This window comes from Dasypus novemcinctus, chromosome X, assembly GCF_030445035.2.
Source record: "Dasypus novemcinctus isolate mDasNov1 chromosome X, mDasNov1.1.hap2, whole genome shotgun sequence".
NCBI lineage: Eukaryota > Metazoa > Chordata > Mammalia > Cingulata > Dasypodidae > Dasypus > Dasypus novemcinctus.
This window is the reverse complement of record NC_080704.1, coordinates 137,997,578-138,022,937: the sequence shown is the minus strand read 5'-3', so window position 1 is coordinate 138,022,937 and position 25,360 is coordinate 137,997,578. Positions and strand designations below refer to the sequence as shown.

At 37.3% G+C, this 25,360-nt stretch overlaps 1 protein-coding gene across 1 annotated transcript in view; it reads left to right on the top strand.

Annotated features, from left to right (window-relative positions):
- Window positions 1-25,360, top strand: part of TENM1 (teneurin transmembrane protein 1) — a 1,381,582-nt gene that overhangs the window by 444,830 nt on the left and 911,392 nt on the right. Inside the window, exon 3 of the mRNA XM_058291548.2 lies at window positions 5,182-5,456. Coding sequence (XP_058147531.1) covers window positions 5,240-5,456 — 217 coding nt within the window. The 5' untranslated portion in view covers window positions 5,182-5,239. The remainder of the gene's footprint in view (window positions 1-5,181; window positions 5,457-25,360) is intronic.

Sequence of the window (25,360 nt, the reverse complement as noted above, 5' to 3'; positions counted from 1 at the left end):
ACCCCCCCACCCCCCCTCTCCCCCCCCCCAACAACACTCGTTCCCATCATCATGACACATCCATTGGATTTGGTAAGTACATCTTTGGGCACCTCTGCACCTCATATACATTGGTTCACATCATGGCCCATACTCTCCTCTATTCCATCATGTAGGCCCTGTGAGGATTTACAATGTCCGGTGAAGCACCATCCAGGGCAGCTCCATGTCCCGAAGACGCCTCCACCTCTCATCTCTTCCTGCCTTTCCCCATACCCTTTGTCCATTATGTCCACTTTTCCCAATCCAATGCCACCTCTTCTATGTGGACACTGGATTGGTTGTGTCCATTGCACCTTTATGTCAAGAGGAGGCTCAGATTCCACCTGGATGCTGGATGCAATCCTCCCATTTTCAGTTGTAATCACTCTAGGCTCCATGGTGTGGTGGTTGTCCTTCTTCACCTCCATCTTAGCTGAGTGTGGTAAGTCCAATAAATCAGATTGTAGGTGCTGGAGTCTGTTGAGTGAGCCTCATTCTTAAGATAATGGTTTCTTCTCTTCAGGGCTTCATTTGGGCCTACCTTTTCCACAGGCTTGCCCAATGGCCATTTTCTTGGTTCCACCCCCATCAAGCATCTGGGTAGCAACCGAGCTCCAGACGTTACCCTCCAAAAACATTGGGGCAATGACCACAATTTCCCCATTCACTGGGGATACAATCTCAACCCTTTTAATACAGTGAGGTGGCAGCAATATTCTCCCTAATTTCTGGCATACAGGTCCAACCTCTGCAGAATAGTAAGGTGGCGACCTGGCCTCCCCTAATATAATGAGGAACAGGCCCACCACCTCAGAGCAGTGGGGAATGTGATCCACCCTCTCTGTACCCTGAATCAACGAAACTCTCCTTAAACAACAGGGTGTAACATCCTCCCTCTTAAAATGCTGGGGCATGCTCACCCTCTCTGTACACATGGGTGGGGTCGTTCTCTTGGCCCAAAGAGATGTGTTAATCCCAGACCTCAGCTTCCATGGTTTTCTGATTAAAACTGTTTTCCCTTCCATCTCTCCCCTCCCTGTCTCTTTGAGTCGAGACTGACAGTGGTTTTGTTCATACAGATGTCACAAAAAGCTTGTTGGTTTAGCATATAGGAAACAAGGGTCCAAGCCATCAGACAGTAAGACTTTCCACAAGTCTTTCCTGGACAACTGCATTTTCAATCCTGACCGACAAATTCCAAGTTTAGCCAGTTCTGCAAATGGCGCATGAACATTTAGAGTCTTGATTTCAAATACTTAGGAATATTGTAATATCTTTTGGGGATTCAGATGGTGGAGTGTGATAGTTTAAGATTATTTTTGTAAATCCCCAAAAGAGGAAGATAATGTTTGTAAACTAATATATTCTTCTGGGTGTGATACCCTTTGATTATATTGATCACATCTGTATTATGTGCCAGACACTATGTTTATTCTAGGGGATATAGTGATGAATAAAACAAATGAAAATCACTGCCTTTTGTGGAGTATATATTTTAGTAAAGAGAAACAGATGGCAGTCAATAAACACATACATAAAATATATAATGTGTCATTTCGTGATAAGTGCTATGAAAGTAAGAAGGATGAGTGGTGCAATTTTGGGTGGTTTCTGAGGGGAGGTTGCAAAGGCCCTGAGGTGGGAACATGCCTGGTTTGTTCAGAAACAGCAAGAAGGCTTAATGTGGCTAAAGTACATGAGCTAGGGAAAATATTAGGGGATGATTTTAGAATGGGATGGGTAGGGAGAGATAGAGAGACATATGAGGCCCTGCAGACCACTGTTAGGATTTTGACTATTATTCTGAGTAAAATAGGGAGCCATTGTTGTTTTAGAGCAAAGGAGTGATACAACATGACTTACATTTTTAAACTTTATATATAATTGCAGTGTAGGGAATGTGCTTATAGGGGGCAATGTTCTAAACAGGGAGACCAGTTAGAAGGTTATCACAATAATCCAGGTGATAGACTGAGATGGTTTTAATCAATGTAGTAGTGAAGTGGAGAGATGTGGTTGAATTCAAAGGCACCACCGTAAGATTTATAAATGGATTGTATACACAAAGTGAAAGATGGGAGTCAGGAATCACTTCAGGTTGTTTGGCTCAAGCAGACAGAAGAATAGAGTTGCCATTTACTGAGATGGAAAACACTGTAAGAAGGGCAGGTTTGGGCAGGGGTGGGATTTAGGAACTCAATTTTGAATATATTATATTTGAGATGCCTTTTAGACATCCAAATAGAGAGATTTTTTTTTCCTTTTTAAATTTTTTTTTAAAAATTATTTATTTATTTTTAATGTTACATTCAAAAAATATGAGGTCCCCATATAGCCCCAACTCCCCTCACCCCACTCCTCTCACATCAACAACCTCTTTCATCATCGTGGCACATTCATTGCTTTTGGTGAATACATTTTGGAGCACTGCGGCACCACATAGATAGTGGTTTACATTGTAGTTTACACTCTCCCCCAGTCCACCCAGTGGGCCATGGCGGGACCTACAATGTCCAGCAACTGTCCCTGCAGTACCACCCAGGACAGCTCCAAGTCCTGAAAATGCCTGCACATCATATCTCTTCTTCCCTCTCCCTACCCTCAGCTGCTACCATGGCCACTTTCTCCACATTAATGCTACGTTTTCTTCCATTACTAATCACAATAATAGAATATCAATAAGTCCACTCTTATCCATACTCTATTTCTCCCTCCTGTGGACCCTGGGATGGTTATGTTCACTCTACCTCTATATTAAGAGGGGGCTTAGATTCCACATGGATGATGGATGATGGATGCAATTCTCCTGCTTGCAGTTGTAGGCACTCTTGGCTCCCTGGTGCGGGGGTTGACCTTCTTCATCTCCCTGTTAGTTGGCTAGAGTAAGTTCATTAAACCAGAGGGTAGGAGTTGTAGGTCTGTTGGGGCTCAGGGTCTGGATACCACATGGACAGTCCAGAGATTTAGGTCCCCTGAGCATATACCAAACCCCAGCGCCAGCTACAGGTCTGGTAAAAGTAACAGGAGAGGCTTGTGAACAAAGATCACACCTGAGTTCAACTCCATCACACTCAGGAACACAAACTCCAAAGTAGGGCCAATTGACATGGCACTGAACACCATCCGTCATGCCCACAGAACCTGTGGGTCTCTGTAGCCCTCAGAAGAAGAAGGCTTGTATCTACTTTGGTTGTCTCTGGGACCTTGCTGAGGCATGCATAAGAGCGACCCCTCTGATGACCTCCCGACTCTTTTTGGAGACTCATAGCCATATAAACTCATTTGTCCTTTCCATTTCCCCCTTTTATTTAAGGTCAAAAAGCATTATTGACACCTAATATTACATGTAGCCTGAGATATTCTGCAGGTCTGAGTTGATTGAGTAGGCAGTTGGATATGGAAGTCTGTGGCTCAAGAGTGAGACACAGGCTGGAAGTACAAATTGGAGAATTATGAATATATAGACAGTATTTGAAACCATGAATTGGGATGTGATTAGATTGTTGTTGAAATATCAATATAAACTTATTTATAATACTTTATCTGCTTTCTCGTTAAGTTTGCTAATCTCTGATATTAGTACAAACCAAGCTAGATCATTATGGAATTTGTACGTTCAGGAGTTAAAATCATTTCTACTATATGTGATTAGAGTAATGCTAAGTGGTATGAGGGATATAAAGACACATAATACTCAGATCCTAATATTCCTAATATCAGGTTAGGGAGAAAGGGCTTGGACATGTGAAACTCCATTCATACCACAAAACAGGATGTACCATTGATTACTTGTCATTCAATCCATAAACCTTTATTGAGTGACTTATTCTATATACTTGCCATAAATACAGTAAAGATCCCAAAAATTGAAATACTGCACTTAATGGAAAAGGCGTCAAATAGATATCTGTAGATTTCTTAGACGATACAAATATTTAAGAGGTGAATAAAAATAAAGAAGTTGATTTCACTGCAAAATAAAGTAATAAATATATTTAGCTTCAAGATAAGTTTTTTAACGTTGCCTGAAAGAATCAAGTTGCGAAGCCAAAGCAGTGAATGAAAATGGTGATGATGAAATGATGGCAATAATACAAGTAATAACATTTTACAGAGCTTTTAACTCTACTGAGGACTTTGACATCTCTGAATATGTTTGTTCTCAAACCTCTCTGTGCTAAGTAGGGCAGATTTGTCTCTACTGGTCCTAAGAGCCCCAGTGGCTCCAAGCTTAGCATTTTGTTGGGAAAAGGGGTTCTTACATTATTTTATTATGAAGTTTTAAATTCCTATTTCTAAACTGAGTTTATTTTATTTTTTACACTTTTTATTAAAATTAATATATCACAAAGAATGTTACATTAAAAAACATACAAAACATTAGAGGTTTCCATATACCCCACTCCCCACCCCCCATCCCATCATTTTTGTAAATTTCTTAACCCAATTTAGATCCTCCTGTTCCTAGACCAGCATTCTCAACAAAAGTGCTGTTTGCATTCTCTCTATGAAGAACAAAAAATTACCACCACCTAACTCATTAAAAATGCTCTGCAGGCCTGAGGCTCAAAAGCCATAATATGAACCAAAGAGCTTATTCCTCCTCAAGGACACTTTATTTCATGACCTCTGATAGTTGCATCTCTTACCCAGCATCCTTTCCTACCTCATAGCCTCTGTCTTAGATATGATACTAAACTAGAATTAAGGTATTTTTTTTTAATGAACTAGTTCTCTTACCAGTTTTCATTTCAGAAACAGGTTGTGCTGGGTTGATATTTATACTGTGGCCACATACAATTTGGTATTTTTTAATTTATCCACTGACTTTAACCTTAAAAATAAAGGTCCACCGTAGAGCAACTTTGTCCTTTATTTGCATTCCAGTTGAAATATTTTTGAAGAATCTCTCTTTACCTTGAGTTTTCTTTAATGCAGCAACCTCCAGCCTAATCACAAATGCTTGACAATATATGCATGTAGCACAGTGTATTATTATTTCCTCCATCTAACTTCATATCATCTAGTTTTTTGTTTTTGTTTTGTTTTTTTGCTCCACTCTTTTAGTAGTAATATCAGGACCAATTGTGAATCTGTCAGACACATTTCGCTGTGACAGACCAAATCTGAGAAGGCTTTTGTTTTTCCCCTTTCTTTCAGGACTGCTGAAGGAGTTCCTCTTCCTTTTTTTCATGAAATTGAACTTGCTTAACCAGAGATGGAGCAACCAGACTGCAAACCCTACCAGCCTCTGTCAAAAGTCAAGCATGAAATGGATCTAGCTTATACCAGTTCTTCTGATGAGAGTGAAGATGGAAGAAAACCAAGACAGTTGTACAACTCCCAAGAAACTCTGCATGAGTATAACCAGGAGCTGAGGAGGAATTGCAATAGCCAGAGTAGGAAGAGGAAAGAATTAGAGAAATCTACTCAAGGTATATTGTTTTTGGATGTTTATAACTACCACATTTCTCATTAGGGAATGCTTATGTGCATAAACCTATGTTTCAGAAACAAATTTGCTGATGTAAACTGGTTGGTTATTTGCACTGCTTACAAATTTTCCATGAATCTCTTTCATAGGGTAACCCAGCTGAGGTTGTAGGTTACAGGCACTTTTTACAGATTAAGTGTGCATTTGTCTGTGCCAATCCTCTTATCAGAGCATTTAAAATTTGTCTAATCCTACAAATAGTCATTTACAAACTGAAGGATAAATAATTTATAGTAAGATGAAAAGTAAACGGCTAAGTGCTTTTCAAGCCACTTCCTATATAGGACCAAAGTCTCAAATAAATATTTGACTGCTAAAAGAGTTTTAGGACATTGAGTGGAGACCAACAAACAAGGGTCAACAAATTGATCAACAGAATGGAGAAACTTTGTGAATTGGAGAAAGGGATGAGGTCAGATCCAGGAATACCAATTAGGAAAAAAAAAGTCTGAGTAAGATACATAATGAGAGTAGTGCTAATGCAAATGGGAAGAAGATAGATTTCAGAGATGTAGAGGTCAAATCTGATGATGGAAGGGGCAACTGATTAGAAAGGGAATGTATATCTGGATGACTGAAAGAATGGGAGCACAACAACAGATGTCAATGATGTAAAGAATTGGAGTGGAATCTCGGGTGGTTAGAAGATTGCTCCCACTTTAGATATACTGATTTAGCATTGTCAGTGTGTTATTCATTTGCAAATGTCCAGCAGATAACTGAAAATTTCGGACAAGATTCAGGAAAGAGATTAGAGCTAAAGACAGATGTTTGGAAGTAAGCTAAATAGACATGATGACAGAAGCCAGTTGAGTAAATGATATTTTCAGAGCAGTGACCTTCAAATTTGAATGTGCATCAGAATTCCCTAAAGGGATTGTTTCCTTTCTTGTTATCTCCCTTCATCCATATCCAACCATCTTTTAAGGCCGAACATAAAGCATCCTCTCCATGGAGCCTTTGCTGCACCTTCATTAATACCCCTTTGTATAGGTGATAACTTCCTTTTAATTGGTAATTGAAAAATATTTTTCTTATAGGAAATTTTGGTCTCATTATGCTCTAATAAAGGTGTATTTCCCATAAAAAATTTTCTCTGTAAGTTTGTCCCTACAAAAGATGAATTTACAGTTGTGAGTTGTGGTTTGTGGGATTGCGATGTAGAGCGGTTAATCTAATGTGTTGTGAATGTAAATAAGAATGCGTTTCAGGTCTCAGTTTGTTCTAAACATATACGCAGTTTTGTCCTGAGTCAGTATGAAGAGCAAGCCAGCCTCAGATTTTGTCTCTGTGCAGTGTGAACAAAGGGAATTTTGGGGTGAAGGGAGTTTGTTATCCATGATACTTTCCCTAACTTCCTTTCAATAAATGATTATTGCTCAAAAAATTTTTACTGAGCACTTGCTATGCACCAGGTGTTGGGTCAGATGATGAGGATAGAAATGACAGCAATAGATTTTGCTTGTGAAAAACTCAGTGTGGTGCAGAAACTGGATATTCAACCAAATCATTGCCCTGCTTTGGCGATGGAGCTGGACTTCAATGTGATCTTTGTCTACAAGTCTCTCCTTTTACTTTTACTGGAACTGTAATTGGTGCTGGGGTTTGATGTATACCCAGGGGACCTGAATCTCTGGACTGACCGTGTGATAGCCAGACCCTAAGCCTCAACAGACTTGCAACTCCTACACTCTGGTTTATTGGACTTACCCCACTCAGCTAACATGGAGGTGAAGAAGGTCAACCACCACACCATGGAGCCCAGAGTGCCTGCAACTGAAAGCAGGAGAATTGCATGCAGCATCCATGTGGAATCTAAGCCCCCTCTTGATATAGATGTGGAGTGGACACAACCATTCTAAGGTCTGCAGGATGGAGGAATAGAATATGGATTAGAGTGGACTTCCTGATATTCTATTCATGAACTATTGTGATTAGTAATCAAAGAAAATGTGGCATTGGTGTGGAGAAAGAGGCCATGGTGGCTGCTGGGGGTAGGGAGTGGGAGGAAGAGATGAGATGTGGGGGCGTTTTCAGGGGTTGGAGTTGTCCTGGGTGGTGCTGCACGGACAGTTACTAGACATTGTATGTCCTCCCATGGCCCACTGGGTGGACTGTGGGAGAGTGTGGGCTATGATACGGACCATTGACCGTGAGGTGCAGCAGTGCTCAGAGATGTATTCACCAAATGCAATGAATGGCTCATGATGATAGAGGAGATTGTTGTTATGGGGGGAGGAGTGGGGCGAGGGGGGTGGGGGGCATATAGGGACCTCATATTTTTTGAATGTAATATTAAAAAAATAAAGAAAAAAATACCTTAGAAAATTTACCTAAAAAAAAAAAATCCCACATGATCATAGACTCACAAAATATTTCAGCTGACACACACATTTCATCTCTCCCTTCTTGACCTTGTTTCGTGGCTTCTCTTTCTCTTAAAAGGCTTTTAGTTTGTTTGGTTTGTTGGTTAATTGGTTGGTTAGTTGTTTCGTCAGGATTACAACCCACAGCTATATCTCACATTATCGCCATCTAGTGGAAGAAATGTAAAACTGCCAGTTTACATTATCAGTTTACATGGGGAAAAAGCTTATGTATCATCCATCCATCCATGTATTCACTTATGCTTCTGACATTCACTTAGTATCAATTATGTGCCAGGTACTGTGCTAAGTGAACAAACTTTACCTTGAGATAAATAGACCCTATTGACTATTATTTTCCCCCTCCCTGTCCCAGGTTAATGAGCCACTTGAATACCACAGCAGGAACTACTTAAGTAACATGGCAACTTATGAGTTCAAAGAGTAGACAGAAGCCCAAAGTTGCAAAGCTTCTTTTCTGAATATTTATTTCAACCACTTAGGAGTAGTTTAAAACATTGCTTTTTTTAATGTCTTGACAGTTTGGATAATAGTTTCTATAAAAATTTTGAATTCATTTTTTTTTTAAGATTTAATTTTTATTTATTTCTCTCCCCTCCCCCTCCCACCCTGGTCGTCCGTTCTCTGTGTCTATTTGCTGTGTCTTCTTTGTCCGCTTCTGTTGTTGTCAGCGGCACGGGAACCTGTGTTTCTTTTTTGGTTGCGTCATCTTGTGTCAGCTCTCCTTGCGTGCGGCACCATTCCTGGGCAGCCTGCACTTTCTTTCGTGCTGGGTGGCTCTCCTTATGGGGCTCACTCGTGGGGCTCCCCTATGTGGGGGACACCCCTGTGTGGCACGGCACTCTTGGCACACATCAGCACTGCACATGGGCTAGTTGCACATGGGTCAAGGAGGCCCAGGGTTTGAACTGTGGACCTCCAATATGGTAGACGGATGCCCTAACCACTGGGCCAAGTCCGCTTCCCTTGAATTCATTCTTAATCTCATGGTCTCTTTTTATGTGGTAAAGATCACAGATGACAGGTGTAATATAATTTAGCAGGGCCTATAGAATGAACGTATCAACAGTATTTGATCACATGTAATGAATTTTCTTCTGTGAGCATGTTATGCTTCTAGTTCTCACAAGTTTCTAGCAAAACAAACTCTAATGACTGCCCTAAAAGAACTTAAACTCTAAAAGAAAATTAACCAAGTTATTTAGCAACATCTCTAGTTGACTCATGTATTTCCACCAGTTATATTTGTTCATGAAAATTTATTCAATAAACATGTATTTATATATCATCTAAAACTGGGATGGAATGTTCATGGCAGCTGTGACACTGCTCCTTCTACCAGTTCCATGGCAGACATCCTTAACCAATCATAGGGCTTTTTCCTGTTGAGCCCCACTTCAGCCTCACATCATTATTAACCCAGTATTCCATGCAAGCATTGCAAGTTATGACAAGGTACATGAAACCTATTTCTTATTCACGCTTTCTTTACCGTGCCAAGTTCTGCATCAATCTCTGAAGATACAGAGATGATTAAGAATTAGTCATTCCCGTCAAAGACTACAGGTAGAGATGTAAACTGGTAATCATGATGCAATATGATTGCTGTTATAGTACTGATATATGTAAAGTACTATGGTAATCTACCAGCTAGAACCACATATTCTATTGGGAAGAAATATCTAAAACTTAGCAAGCACCAGACACTGAATAAAGTACTTTAGATGGATAATGTTGTTTAATCCTCATAATAACACTCTGAGATTTGGATCATAATATCCCCATTTTACTGAAAAGGAAAGTGAGTCACAGAGATGATAAATAACTTGCTCAACATTACAGAGGTAGTAAGTGATAGACTGGAATTTGAACCTTGGCAGTCTGATATTAGAGCTCATTGCTATAACTTCTATGCTGTAAGCTCTAAATTCAGATCTTGGGTTTAAGGAAATGTTGTTAATTTGTGTGTGTGTTTGTGTGTGTCTGGAGATGTCTTTGAATAGTTGGTTCTTGAAACTGTGGGCATAGATGAGGACATCTACTATAGTCAGAAATAAAGAGCGTGAGCATGATAACCTGTGAAATACTTGAATTGAAAATACTAGGCAAAAGAAAATAAGTGGTCCTGAGATGTCAGAGGAGAACCAGAAGAAAGTGCTATCACATAAGTCAAGGGAGGATACTTTCCATCAGAAATATGAAACTAATATTGTCAAACAGTGTAGAATCAACAAGTGGAATGAAAATTGACAAAAGACCATTAAAACCAACAATTTAGAAGGTCTAATGATGTTGGACCAAAGGTTCTTGACCTTGATGGCATATTAAAATCACCCAGAAAATTTTACAAATCATTATGCCAAGACCTCCAGTGGTGAGACCCCGGCATCAGTGGTTTAAAATTCTCCTCAGGGGATTCTAATGTGCATCCAAGATTGGGATCCACTGCCTCAGAGTAAGGATTTTCAATAAACTTAGTGAAAGATGCCAAATTAAAACTTTTTAAGTGTGAATGCAATTGAATATAATTAGTGGAGTAAGGTTCCATTGGGGAATGTTTAAGATATCAGGTCAAAGGAAAGACTTTGAAAGCGGAATGATCAGTTCTTCCCTGAGAAAGGAAGTAAGGATGAGGTTGGAATAGATAAGTTCAAAATGGTGTAGCCAGGAATTGAAGAAATTCATGCCTTCAAAGATTCAGTTTGGGTAAGGAAGAAGCTAGGTTATCTGCTGAAAGTTTGGATTAAGTCAAGGACTTCAGAAGAATAGCAGAGAAGGAATTGACTAGGCCAAAATGCAGGTGGACATACATACCTGGAGTTCAGGTGAGGCAGAACTGAAAATGGAGGTGTGAGAATAATAACCACAGTTATCACTTATTGACCACTTATTGAGTAACAGATTCTCTGTTGGATGGGTTCCCATATAGTATTTATTTAGTCCTTATTACCACTCTGTGATAAAGACATCATCTTCATGACTCCCATTTTATATATAGCTGAGATGAATCTCAGAAAGTTTGATTTACTTGCCAATCCTGGTATTCTACTATAGAACTATTGTGTCTAGTAATGGAAGAAATTGTGGCACTGATGTGAAGAAAGTGGCAAAAGTAGTTACTGAGGGCAAAGAGAGGGAAGAAGAGATGTGATATGGGGTCATTTTTGGGTCTTGGATTTGTCCTAAGTGATACTGGAGGGACAGATATTGGACATTATATATCCTGCCATATCTCACTGAATGTATTGTGGGAGAGTGTAAACTACAATGTAAACTAATTTCCATGCGGTACAGCAGTGTTCCAAAATGAATTCACCAAATGAAATGAAAGTGCCACAGTGATGAAAGATGTTGCTGATGTGGGAGGGTGTGTGTGGTATGGGGTGTATGGGAACCTCCTCTATTTTGTAATTTAACATTTTTGTGATCTATGTATCTTCAAAAAGTACAATTAAACATTTACGTTTTTTAAAAAAGCTCAAGTAAGTAGGAGAGCTGAGATATGAATCCACAACAAGCCTATATTCTTTCTATTACCCTATTACGTAAAGTTCCAGCAGGTGATATTCCCTTTTTTCTAGGAGCTTAGGGGCTTTAAATATACATTCTCATTTGGTAAAATGCTTTACAAGTTGTCTTGATTGCCAAACTGATGTTGGAAATATTTTAGGGGCACCTATCTATAGGTAGGATATATATTTTGTGTTAAAGTTTCTTCTCTAATGAAAGGGGAACTCCAGATAATTTTCCATATTATTAGCAGTGATCACGCTAAAACACAAATCAGATAATACCATTCATTAAAAAACCCCTTAACGTCTCCCAATGCCTAGAGTAATGGTTCTTTACAGCAGGGATAGGAGGCATTCCTAAATGCTTTGAGAATTTTAACAAAATTATGAATATTCTTTTAGAGAAAAAAAATGAGCATATGTTAAGTATTTGTTGTGTGTTTCATGGAGGTATTGAAACCTTTGAAGTAATTTTTCATCCATGGGTCTTGGGTTAAGATTTTCTGCTAAGGAAATTTCACCTCGCCTATTCAATACAACTTAGATTCTCCAGGGTTTATCACTAGAAAGTGAAGCCACAAGAGTTTGAGGGTGAAAGGATGCCAAGCGTTAAATTCTCCCTTTGAGTTTCACCTTCCCTTGGCATTTTATCACCTTCATTTACTACTGTCATCATCAACTAAGAAAGTTCTCACCCAGTGCTAGATCTGGGTTTTGTTTTTAACAGTGGAGGCAATATTTCCTTATACAAGTATTTATACAACATACCCCTACACTCAAATATTATTTGCAAATTATGTTGATGTGTGCAAAAATATATATTGGAATCCAGTTTTGGAAAAAAGAAGAGACCCAGATTTATGGAGAAATGAAAGAAGGATATTTACAGTGGTGCAGTGCAGAAGTTGCACATATTCAAGCATGGTTTTGAGGGTCATCATTTCTGTGAAATTCTCTTTTCCTTTTTATCAGGTAGCTAGGAGCATAGGTAGCCAAAGTCAGTCAAAATCTTTACTTCCTAGTTACCAGTTCCTTACCAAATGATAGGATTTGTCTTGTAGGTCTAAATTTGATTTAAACAATTTTCTTAATGAAAAATATACAGTTACAACTAATTACACACATATCGCACAAAGGTGATATTACCTTTGACCATTAGTCTCTTGTCTATGGACTTTATTACTCCATTCCTTTGCCTTTCTGCTTCTGAGTCTATTTTTCTTTCCAGTCTGAAATTAGCTCTTACCTCTGCACACTCATTCTGTTTCTACAGTCTGTCCGTGAACCCACTTTTCTTAGTGCTGTGTTTAACCATTTAATGCTTCTTCCTAAATGTAAATTAAAAACTGCACCAGACTATGGGTGGTGATTCAGTTGTTCGCTTCTTAAATAACTTTCTATTCAGTGGAATTGTGTCTTTTCCTTTAAGGATCTACATAATACAACTTTCCTTTTTGTGGTACATAATTTGGTTGTGCCCTTTGAATTATTTCAGGAAAGGACAAGATCAGAGAGTCTATATAGCTCTGTTATTGTGAAGTCTGAGAAAAAAAGCTTTGTGGGTTTTTTTTTTTTCACTCTTTAGCGTCCATATTATATTGTTAACACAAAGGCAGAGAAATAATTGTAACTCAGATGATTTGAATGACAAACACAATGTGTAACTTGGCTGAAGCAGAGACTATTAAGGAATGAAGAAAAAAGGAGGTTGGTGAAATATAGAGGGAAGCAGTTGCTAAACCTAAAAAGTGAAGCAAAAGCTCATGGATTTGGTTCAATAGATAACAGAGAAGCTTTGGATCATCTTGAAGGGTTTTAGTTCATAAGGTTGACTGAGACTGTATCCATAGTACATGCTGATTCTCTTCTTACAAAGGTTTGAACAAGATTCAGATAGCCATTTCAAAATGTAGCTTTAGAACTATGTGACCAATCAAAAGCAGTTTTAAATATCTGCAAAGGCATGATTATGATTTATGCCAACATGTCCTGTCAGAAAATTGTGACTATGCTTTTTCAGTCATCTGTGATGCAGAACTGGCTTCATATACAGATGAATTCTATTTATTTTCATCACTTTTCTTCCTCATTATGATTCTGACAGGGTCTAGAGGTGACAGAAGATAAATCTTGAATCCCCGGGAATCTTGGAAATATTTTCATTTGAATCCTTTATAACAAAAGCTGAGGATTCTCTTCTCCTGTCAGTATAAACTTACCATATGCAGTGCTATTTAAGTGCCAATCATTTCTGTAACACATGAAGGGTTTAATTTTATTACTCTTGAGTCCTTAACTAGTTGAGCAAATGACCTTGAGTGTCTTTTATGTCATGGAAGAAAGCCCTTAGAAATGAGCTCAAAGTCAACAAAAAACATGTTAATAAGGACACGCCCAGACCTTTATAGGATTTAAAGGTTTGAATTAAGATTAATGTCTCAAGGTTCAACTGAGACACTTACTAGACTTTACTACTGAAGTCCAATTATGTCTCCTCATTAATGGTACAAGTCCACAGTTTTAAAAACACTTAAAAAATTATCACATTGACGTACACCAGGCTGAATGCTAACTTGTCTCAAATTACTCAATAAATCTAGTCCAAAATCTCCTTCACTGATTGGAAAAAATTTTCTGTGGTTTTGACAAATGGTATGGTCATAAGAAATGTAGAATTTTATTGTATGTCATATATATACATATTTTATGTCATATACTTATTAATCACCATTTTATCATATATTATATATAGATTATCACCCTTTATTTAATGGAACAATAAGGTTGATCCCTTTGTAATAGGATTGCTCTCTAATTTTTATTCTCCATTAATTTCATTTTCCCAAAGCAAGACATACTTATTTAAAATAATGCAGAGGCAAGACAGAAAGAAGGTGTATGGAGCAGCATCTAAAATTTATATGTGGATACTTACGCCTCCTGTTTCTCCTGTAACTTCCCACCGCAAAAGTCTAAGGTCCAGGTATGTTTGACAAATGTTCAAGGCTGGCAAGCTATCCATCTCTCCCTGGTTTTCCTCAGGATTACCTCTTGCACAGATGGCAATATAGCTGATTTCTGAAACATCCCAACTGTAGCATGCAGCCAAGGGCATCAGTGTGTTCTTTCCATTCTGCATTATGATTGGTGAGGCCAGTACATATGGCCAATGAACCAGGGAATATATTTGATTACGTTGACTTAAAAATGCAATTGGTCTGGCTGTGCCATCATCCCTCCACCCTGATTTTGGAATTTACTTTAAAACCTGGAATAGTATTTGGCACATCATAGGTGCTCAGTGAATATTTATTGAAGAAATGAGTTTATTGAATGTATAGCACTTAGTACTCATCTGGTAAATGAAATTGGAAAGGGGCTTACATTTGCATGTTCACCACCTCGCCTGATAGAAATATCATGCTTGTTTTAGTATATAATACTTTGTCTGGATAGTTTGTAGTCCTTGTTATACCATAAAAACCAAGTTTAGATAATTACTCAATTGAAGTATAAATTAAATAAACTTTTGCAATTAACCAAGAATTAGTCTAAATTTCATTAATGAAAAGCTATTTAAAATGTAGGAGTCTGTTTTTTTAAGTCTGCCTTAGCTGGTAGAGTTGGTTTTGGATGTGGAATTGGTTTAAGATTTAGTGTGTGTGTATTACTGTGATTGAATACTTCCACTTTTTTGGTACTAGACCACAGATGAAAAAGACATGGATGATTGACCTCAGTATTTAATGAGAACCTAAAATCTTGGAGGAGGATTTTTTTCCTAATATGTGTCTCATTTTATCAATGACAACTGCCAGGAATGAAAGGAAAAAGTGCTATTCTGATTAAATGAGGCTCTGGCTATTTAAGTTCTTGTTAATTGTTGAGGTACTATACTAATAAGATGAGTTGAAATGTATATTTACAACTCTTATTTGCATGTATTATGGGCACAGAATTTACATTTCAATATATAAAGTTCTGAGCCTCTGTTGTTAGACTTTTGCCTTCATAAGAACTTGTGTGAAGGCTGTCATGTTGGGATTTGTAATCTTATATGTTATCCAGATTCAGCAAGAGTGCCATCAGAAAATTGACAAGAGACTTCTCATAAGTCATTCTTTTGATAAAACATGTGAACCTTGCTAAAATTAAAGTTAGACAAAAAACAGAAACAGTACTAGGAAAATATTTAGGCAGTTTTTATTACTCAGGCTCCAAATAAAAGTTCAAAACACTTAAAAATTGAATCAGGAAGATGCTGAGGAGCTTCAGAGATTCAGGGAGAACCACACTAACTCTGTTCCTCCAAAATATGTGAAATTTGATTCTATTTCCATCCTGTCATTAAGCTATATTGATAATGTGTAGTCTTGATCTTTCCCAACCTATGTTCTCATAGCAATTATAATTTTTCATTCTATATACCCTTAAGTCTCACCAACATTAAACACAGCAAATTACTGGTTTTTAGAAGAAGCACTCAAATATTGGTTGATCACTGATTTTGAAGACATTAAGAAACTTCTATTGTCTTCTATATACTGTTAAGCATGTTTTCCAAAAATTCCATAGGTAGCATTTTAAGTTCCTTTCCCTTTATCAAATGTAAAAGTTTAACATCTTTGGTTTGATGTATTTCATGCTTAATTATTCAGCATCAATAGTATAATAAAAAAGTATACTCAACTAACAATAATTTGGGTTCAAATTGCTCTTTTACTTATTAGCCTAGGACATTGTCATCATAGAATAAATGTTCAGTAAATATTTGCTGAAAGAATGAATGAATTGCCTGAATATAACCTTGGATACCCCATGCCCTGAAACCCTCTCAGTGTTTCTTCTCATCTTTCAGCCTAAGACATGTCTTTCATATGAGGCCACTGTTTTTCCATCATCCTCTCTGTCTCAGCCTACTCATTCATTATCCCATACTCCACAAAACTCCATTCCCACTGCAATACTAAAACTCCTCTACTTTTATGTTATAAATAAACCCAAGTGCCCATCAACTGATGAATGGATAAACAAAATGTGTATATACATACAATGGAATATTATTCAGCCATAAAAAGAATTAAATTCTTATACATGCATCAACATGGATGAACCTTGAAGATACTGTGTTGGGTAAAGTAAGCCAGACACAAAAGGACAAATATTGTTTGATTTCACAATTTGAAATAATTAGAATAATCAAACTCATAGAGTCAGAATCTAGAATATAAATTACTGGGGGATGAGGTGGTGATAGGGAATGGGAAGTTAAGGTTTATAATATGCAGGTTTCCAATTTGAAATGATGGAAATATTTTGGTAATGGATGGTGGAGATGGTAGCACAATTTTGTGAACATAATCAACAGCTCTGAAATATATATCTAATGATCTTAAGGGGAGAAATGTTTGTATGTTAACAGAGTAAAACTTTTTGAAAAAAATTAGCATGGAACTGCATTGTACAGTGACCCCTAAGTTAAACAATGGGCTATAGTTAATAGTACAATTATAAAAATGTGCTTTCATAAATTGTAACACATGTTCCACACCAATGTAAGATGTTAATAATAAGGTGGTATATGGAAATACTGTATTTTGTGCATGATTATTCTTTAAACCCACAACTTCTCTAATAAAGAAAAAAAAAACCCTCAATAAAGAAAAAAAAGCTGAAGCTATTCATTTGCAGTGTGTGCCTTCCAGCTACAGCACTTTACCAGGTTTATAGACATTGACCTTATTTCCTTAATATTTCTGTACTGATAAAATCATTCCTGTTGATTCCATTTTTTATTATAATTTTGGGAACATTTGTACCAGCTTTCATCTTTGCCTGAAACACTCTCCCTGCCCCTCTCTTCATCTGGGTAGGTCCTCTTTATCCTTCCATTTTCCACCTAGACACCGTCTCCTCTGAAAAGCATTCCTTGGTCCCTACCTGGTCTGAAGGTCCCTCTTGTGTGTTCCTAATACACTCTGTACTTGTTCCTGGCATGCAACAATCACCCTAAATTGTAATTGACTATTAACTTTTTGGTTTTTCCAAGTGTACCACAAATTTCCTGAGGGCAGTGACTTCATCCAATTTACTCATATAAATCCTGCCACACAGTAAGTGCTTGACAATTTTTTAATGATATTAAACTTCTATAAGGTTTTGTTTCCATTTATGTTAAGTGGGGTTATTTCCTTCCTATGGTACAGAAGATCAACTGAGATTGAATACATAAATCATTTTGAAAACTACCAGGACACAAATCTTTTTCCCAATTGTCTAATCCTTTTCAGATGCCTTCAATTCACAGATTGCCAATTACAGCCATTTTCTGAGAGGTGATTTCTTATGCATTCTTAGAATGTAGGAAATTATGTCACTGGAAATAACATGAAAATGAATGAATTACAATTCTATACATGAGGATAAGGGAACAGCCTATGTGTACACCAGTCAGTCTGATTTCATTGTGGATCTATTATTTAACCACATGGATGAGCAATAGTGGTAACAGGCCTAATTACATTGGGAATGCACAGGAACTGTTAAAAAAATTGAACAAATGAATCTGTCCATTTTTTGTTATTGGAAGAATATAAAAGAAACATTCTACTGAGGGTTGTAATTTGGATAAATGGAAATATTGCGCCTTAGTTTGTTATCCAGATGGCCTTCTTACCTAAGGTACACTGGAATATTTTACAATTAATTCTAATCAGAATGAGAAAGGGAGAGTTTCTAATCTCCTAGTTATCTTTTTTTCCCTTGAAAGGTTATGGTAACTAGAATATGGTAACTAGCTCACAAAAAGCCTATATCAATATTGCCATGGACTTAATCTACATAAGAAGCTTAACATCATAGGTAACTTCTGAACAAGTAAAATAAAGTAAAAAATCTGTCTCTGGTGAGTCCCCAAGAAGATGGTCAGCCACCACAGCAGGGAACTGAGAGTGCAAGCAGGAGAATTGTAGCCATCATCCATGTGGGATCTAATCCCCTTCTTGATTTAGAGGTGGAATGGACATCACCATCCCAGGGTCCACAGGATGGAGGAATAAAATATGAATTAGAGTGGACTTACTGGTATTTACTATAGAACTATTGTGACTCTATCAATGGAAGAAATTTTATCATTGATGTGGGCATAGTGACCACAGTAGTTGCTGAGGGCAGGGAAAGGGAAGAAAAGATGTGATGTGGGGGCATTTTGGGACGTGAAGTTGCCTTAAATGATATTGCAAGGACATATGCTGTATATTATATATCCTGCCATAACCCACTGAATGGACTGGGGGAGAGTGTAAACTGCAGTGTAAACTATCATCCATGCAGTGCAGCAGTGCTCCAAAATGTATTCAGCAAATGCAATGAATATGCCACAATGATGAAAGAGGTTGTTGATGTGGGAAGTGTGTGTGTCGGGGCTGTGGGATATGTGGGTACCTCTTATATTTTTTAATTTAACATTTTCTGTGATCTATGTATCTTTTTTTAAAAAGACAATTAAATAAATAAAAATTTAAAAATGAAAGTTAAAAGCTCTTACAGAAAAATGCTCCTCAATCAACAAACATAGTAGAGTAGGACATTGCAAACAATTATTTTTTCAACAAAGAGACAGGGTAAAGAGCAACACCCCAAAATTTGAATGAACAAGCAATGAACAATCAGAAGAAGAACTCAAGAAAAGTTCCATTTACAATAGCAACTAAAATAACTAAATACCTAAGAATAAATATAACCAAGGATGTAAAGAATTTGTTCATAGGAAACTACATAATTTCCCTGAAATAGATCAAAGAAGTTCTAAATAATCTGAAGAATATGCCATGTTCATGGATTAGAAGACTAAATGTTAAGATGTCAGTCCTACCTAAGGTGATTTATAGGTTCAATGCAATCCCAATCAAAATCCCATTTTTTTGCAGAAATGGAAAAACCAATCATCAAATTTGGGTGAAAGAAAAAGGAGCTTTGAATAGCTAAAGCTATTTTGAAAAAGAATAATGAAGTTGGAGGATTCACACTTCCCATTTTAAAACTTATTACAATGCTACAGTAATCAAAAGAGCATGGTAACTGGAACAAAGATATACAGACCAGTGAAATAGAATTGAGAGCTCAGAAATCAACCCACACATTATTGGCCAAGTAATTTTTGACAAGGGGGCAAAGACTACTCAATTGGGAAAAAGTACTCACATCAACAAATGGTGGTGGGAAAACGGAATCTCTATTTGCAAAAGAAAGAAGGAGGGCCTTTAACTCTCACCTTACCCAAAAATGGATCAAAGGCCATGTTTAAAGGAAAATGATGCTCCTTACCTACCATTAGAAAAATTTGTATTATTTTTCTAGTTATAGGGGTTGATATACTCTTTTCTGCATTTTAATGTCAGGAATTCACTGTGAATAACATCAGGTCAAAGTTATTTGCAAATGGCTGTCCAAGACTAACTTGTATGCCCGGGCTATATCCTGTTCTGTGCTAGGATAGCTAAGATGAAGATCAAATGCATGGCCATTCTCTATATAGAATTATGCAGTAACTACCTGAATTAACTGAACCCGAAGTAATTTATTCAGTGATAACCAATTTATACCAAGGCCTTCAGTTTAACAGCCTCTCTTCTTTTTTCAAATTCATACCATCTGATTTTTGTTTTCTCCTTCCTGCTACCTCATTATAATAGCCTATCAATTTTCAGACTACTTATGGATGGTTTTCATTGTCTAATTGTTGCATGACTGCCTGTCTTCATTTCATTTTCTGCTATTATAAACAGGAAAATAATTATTTAGGTTAACCATTTGTCTAATATCTATGCCTTTGTGTTCCTTGAATCCTTAGCAAATACTCTTGTCAAAATCACTAAGGCCTTCACTTTGCTAAATTAAATGGTCAATTCTCAATTCCCATCTTAACTTTCAAAAGCAACATTTGACATAGCTGATCACTCCTTCCTTTCACTTTGTTTTCAGAATATCACATTTTTCTGAATCTCCTCTCATCTCTTCCTTGCTCTACTTCATTGGAATCTCCTCATCTTTCCAATCCTTAAACATTGGAGGTCCTAAGGACCCCGACAGCCTTCAACCTCTTCTCTTCCCTTGACTACCAATATTCCCTTGGTCATATATCCTCTTTTATGATATTAATATAATTTACATACTGGGAAAATTTGCATCTCTTACTTGGACCTTAGCAACATGGACTTCCCCTCACCAAGGCCAACCTGGGTACAGCCATTGCTGAGTGCCCAGTCTGCCAGCAGAAGAGACCCCTATTTAGCCCCTGATATACCACCATTCCTTGAGGTGATCAGCCTGCTACCTGGTGGCATATTGATTATATTGGGCCACTTCCATCATGGAAGGGGCAGTGATTTGTTCTATCTATAATAGACATATACTCTGGATATGGGTTTACCTTCCCTGTACCCAATGATTCTTCCAAAACTACCATCACACCCCTCAACTTTATCCAAACTTAATATATTTGTATCAGATACCCCATGTTTTCTTCCTCACATTATTTCATCCCACCTATTTACTCTAGCTGTTGCTGTAGCTATTAACTGCATGCAGATGTAGAGTAATAACACCTCTTCTCATTTGTACCAGGCATCTCTTATCTCCTGCCTTTACAGCCACCCCTATGTGGAATGCTTGTAGCAACCTACTCAGCTGTTCTGAGGAATGTATAAGCCTGAAAGTGTGGGGAACTTGACACTCCATGGGACAATCCTTGACTAGTAGGAGATGGAGACCAGTTATTAAAAACTTTTTTTTTCTGTGTTCCAGGTGACAATACCCAGGGATGTTCTGCAAGTTCCTCAGAGGGTCCCAGTAAAATCAAGCTCATAACTGTGACCAGCTAAAAACTCACCCTTACCCTTGGACTGACTTTTCTTATTTTCTTACTTCACTTTTACTGGTCCTCCACTTCTCTTTATTGAGACCTCTTCCCAGAATACACTCTCAACATACAATTCTTTGTCACAGGTTTTGGTTTGTGGAGAAAACAGGCTGAGACAATATTCAAAACCAAACTCCCAGTCCTTCCTACAAAACCTGCTCCTCCTTCAACTTTCTCTCTTCTTAAGGCAAGCATTCTTTCCAGGTCCTCAGATCAAAAGTCTTGGAGCCTTCCCTGGCCTCCTTCTTTTCTCTCACACTCCTCATGCAATTTATCAGCAAATTATGTTATCTCCTCCATTAAAATATATTCAGAATTTGAGGACTTTTCACTACCTCGTCTGCTTCTACCCTGGTCAAAGCCACGATTATTTTTCACATTGAATTCTTCAGTAGTCTTCTAACTTGTCTACTATTTCTGTCCTTACACCATTACAATTTTTAAAAACACAATAGCCTAAGTCACATCATGTTACCACCTCTGCTCAGAACTTGCAATCATACCCAATCTCACTCAGAAGACAAGGTCCTACCTAACCTGACTTTCCTTTTCATTTCTGACCTCATATCCTACTTCATACTTTCTATTCATTCACATTGGCCTCTGTGATAGCTCTCAAACAAGACTTGCATAACTCTACCTCAGGGTCTTTGCATTTGCTATTCCTTCTTCCTGAAATGTCCTTTCCCTTGAACTTTGCCTGAATTTCTCATTCACTTGATCTAAGTCCTTATTCAAATGTTACCTTCTCAGTGTCGTATTCCTTGACCATTCTAGTGAAAATTACAGTCCTCCCCCAACACTCTGCTTGTCCCTATTTTTTGTTTATTTTTCTCCATAGCACTTATTATAAATGATCATATAATTTTTTACTCAAACAGGGACACTTTTGAGAGTGAAAAGGGTCACTAGGAGAACCACACCAGTACCATACAAGTAAGCCAGGATTATGTATGGAAACTGAGATATATCATTACATTGCTTGTCACTATCTGACATAATAATTTACTTTGTCTCCTTCATTTTCTCTCTCCCCCGTCTAGAAGGCAAGTTGTATGAGAGCATGGATGTTTGTGTGTTTTGTTCTCAGCTGACTCCCAGCACCAGAGTAAGGCCTAAAAGATACTGGACATTGAATTAATGAAAACCGTAAAATAATAGAATAGTATTTGGCACATACCTAGGTTCTCAATAAATGTTAGTTATTGTTGTTCCTATTTATTACTTCTATTTATCATCAAACAAAACTGATTGCTTTCAACTTTACCAAGAATGGTGGTTCTTGGTTTATATTACTCTATTTTATTTACTCCTCAGTAATAGTTTCACGGGTTACTGTATAAAGATGCTTGCAACTTCCAAATAATTTTTATTTAAATGGTCTCCTCTCAGCTAGCTTTTAAATCAGAATTCAGAGCAATTGGTCACCTACAAAGCTTTTGTGTTTTGTGACAAACTGATGAATTGTTCTTTTGTACAGCAAGACAGATTAAAAAATTAGCTGGTAAACCATTATATGAAATGCATATTTCACAATATGTTGGATTCACTTATTTAAAGTCCGGTTGTGAACATTTTAAAAATGCTTGAGCCATAACAGGTAGCACATCTCTTGTGTACTATATACAGTTTGAAAATTTGGCTAAAATATCTTAGAAGACTGATTTTGAGTTCTTTAAGTAGAAATCTAGAAATGCAAATTCAGATAATTGTAATGATCCATAATTTATTGGTATGTTAATTTTTAAATGCGTTCAATTTAGCAGCAGCAGGTTTTTACTAATTCTAAAGAAGCAAAGCTTAATTCTCTTTACTGACTAATTGTGGAAAATTATACTTCTGGCAGTTGACAAAGGGACTTACATGGCTTTCTTCAATACTATTCAAAACATAGGTAAATAATATAAGTAAACAACTCATGTGAAATGGAAACATAATTAACAGCAATCTTATGAATGTTTGTCCTCTCTTGCAAAAATCCTGGTAGGCTGTAGTATGAGCTTCCAGTTTTCTTTGGATGAGAATTACATGCTAACTAATCAGTGTATAATCCCAAATGTGCCTTAAATATTAAGAAATTGACATTAGACAATCATGACAATTCAATTGGACAAGAATTTCCGGAGAAATTACTATTCAAGGAATTTTCTTTTGGCCAAAGACACAAATTTATGATTGCAGCACCTATTTATAAAGCTGAAGTTTAGATGCTTAACTGGTACCTTTTTAAATTTTGGCTTTTGTTTTATAGTTCAAGGCACAAGATTTTCTTTACAGTATACCCGCAGCCTTATAAGAATGGGTTGTGTCATAACAGGGCTGTACTTTATTGAAAGAGAATGGATGAACGGAAATTTCACTTAATAAGTTATTTTATTTCAAAACTGAATTCCATGCTGAGAATCCTTGTCTTTTAACCTTTTGTGCAGAGTGTGTCCCTTATTCCCATTTGCCCCCATTTGGATTGCCTCTACTATATCATATTCTAGAAAGATCACATCACTGGGTCATGACTCTCACTTTCAATTTTGCTTCATTTACTCAGTGAATGACCTTAGGTCTTCTTTTAACTGCCTTTACTAGTATATTAATAGTTACTTGGGTTTTGAGGCACAGTTATTCAAAGTCCTAAAAATAATTTGACATCTGCAGCCCTTCCTTATGCCTCTAGAGAAAATCTTTGAACCAAAGAAGACGAGGAAAATGGAAAAGGAGATTTGCTAACATAATTAACATTATCTCTGTATAATGATTTTCTTTCAGTCACTGGTCTGTCTGGTCTTCCTTAGTCTCCTACAACTGAAGTAGTTATTTCTGAGATTCTTCTTTATAATTTCTCATTCTAAGGTCTCTAATGAACTTATAAAATGGCAAGACTGACATTTATTTAAAATAAAAAATAATTAAACAGGTTATATTCCTTTATGAAGCTGTTTATTTAATATTAATGACTATTTTTTAATATACTTTTTGAAAAAAGAAACTTAGATTACATAAATTTTACACAAAAAACATAGGGGATCCCCATATGCCCAGTGCCCTAGCCGTCCCACATTTCCCCACATCCACAACATTCTTCATTAGTTTGCTACATTTGCCAAAATTGATGAACACATCTTGGTGCTTTGCCACTAAGCTATGATTATAATTTACATAGTAGTTTGTACTCTTTCCCGCACATTTTTAGAAGTTCTTACATGATATACAATTGCCTGTATTCGTCATTGAAATGTCATTTAAGATAACTCCCAGTCTCTAAAATGCCCCTAAATTGCCCCTATTTTTCCCTTTCCCTCCCCTCAGAACTTCCAGTGTTCACTGCCTCCATATTTATAATAAAAGTTCTTCCATTGTTTGGATCACAACAAGTCTACAGTAGAACAACTGTGTGTCTACTCTAGTCCATCATCCATTCCCCAATGCTGAGGTTTCTGCCATGGTGATGCCCATTCTACCTCTAATTGAGAGGGGGCTTAGATCCTATGGAGCAGATGGATGGGACTTTCTTGCTTGCAGTTGCAGACTCTCTGTTCCTTGATATGGTCATTGTCAGTCATCCCATGGGTCATGCTTTTACAGACAAGGCAGGGCTGTAACATTGTTTTCCCTGTAAGCCAGCAGGGAACTAAAGAGAACATATCTTTTCAAACACCAACATTACTGATATGGACATTTTGCTGAATTGAAATTTAATTACTCCCTAGAAAAAGGTAGAGTGCAGCTCACTGAGCAAAGGGAGCAACTTCTGAGCAGGTTTAATTTGTGAGACTTGGCTCTGGATAGCCCACACTGAGGGGGAATTCTCTGGGAAAATTGCTTCTCCATCACCTGCCTGGGTAGGGCAGTGAACATATATAGCACCAGGAGGCTTTACTGAGAGGAAGCACTTAGATTTAACAATTATAGACACACCATTAGGGGAGTTAAAAATGTACAGCAGTGACATGTGTTCTACTCAATCACTTGTGCTATGGCTACCAAACATGTACAAAAGACTTCTCAGGTAGTTCCAACTGTGGTTGGAGCC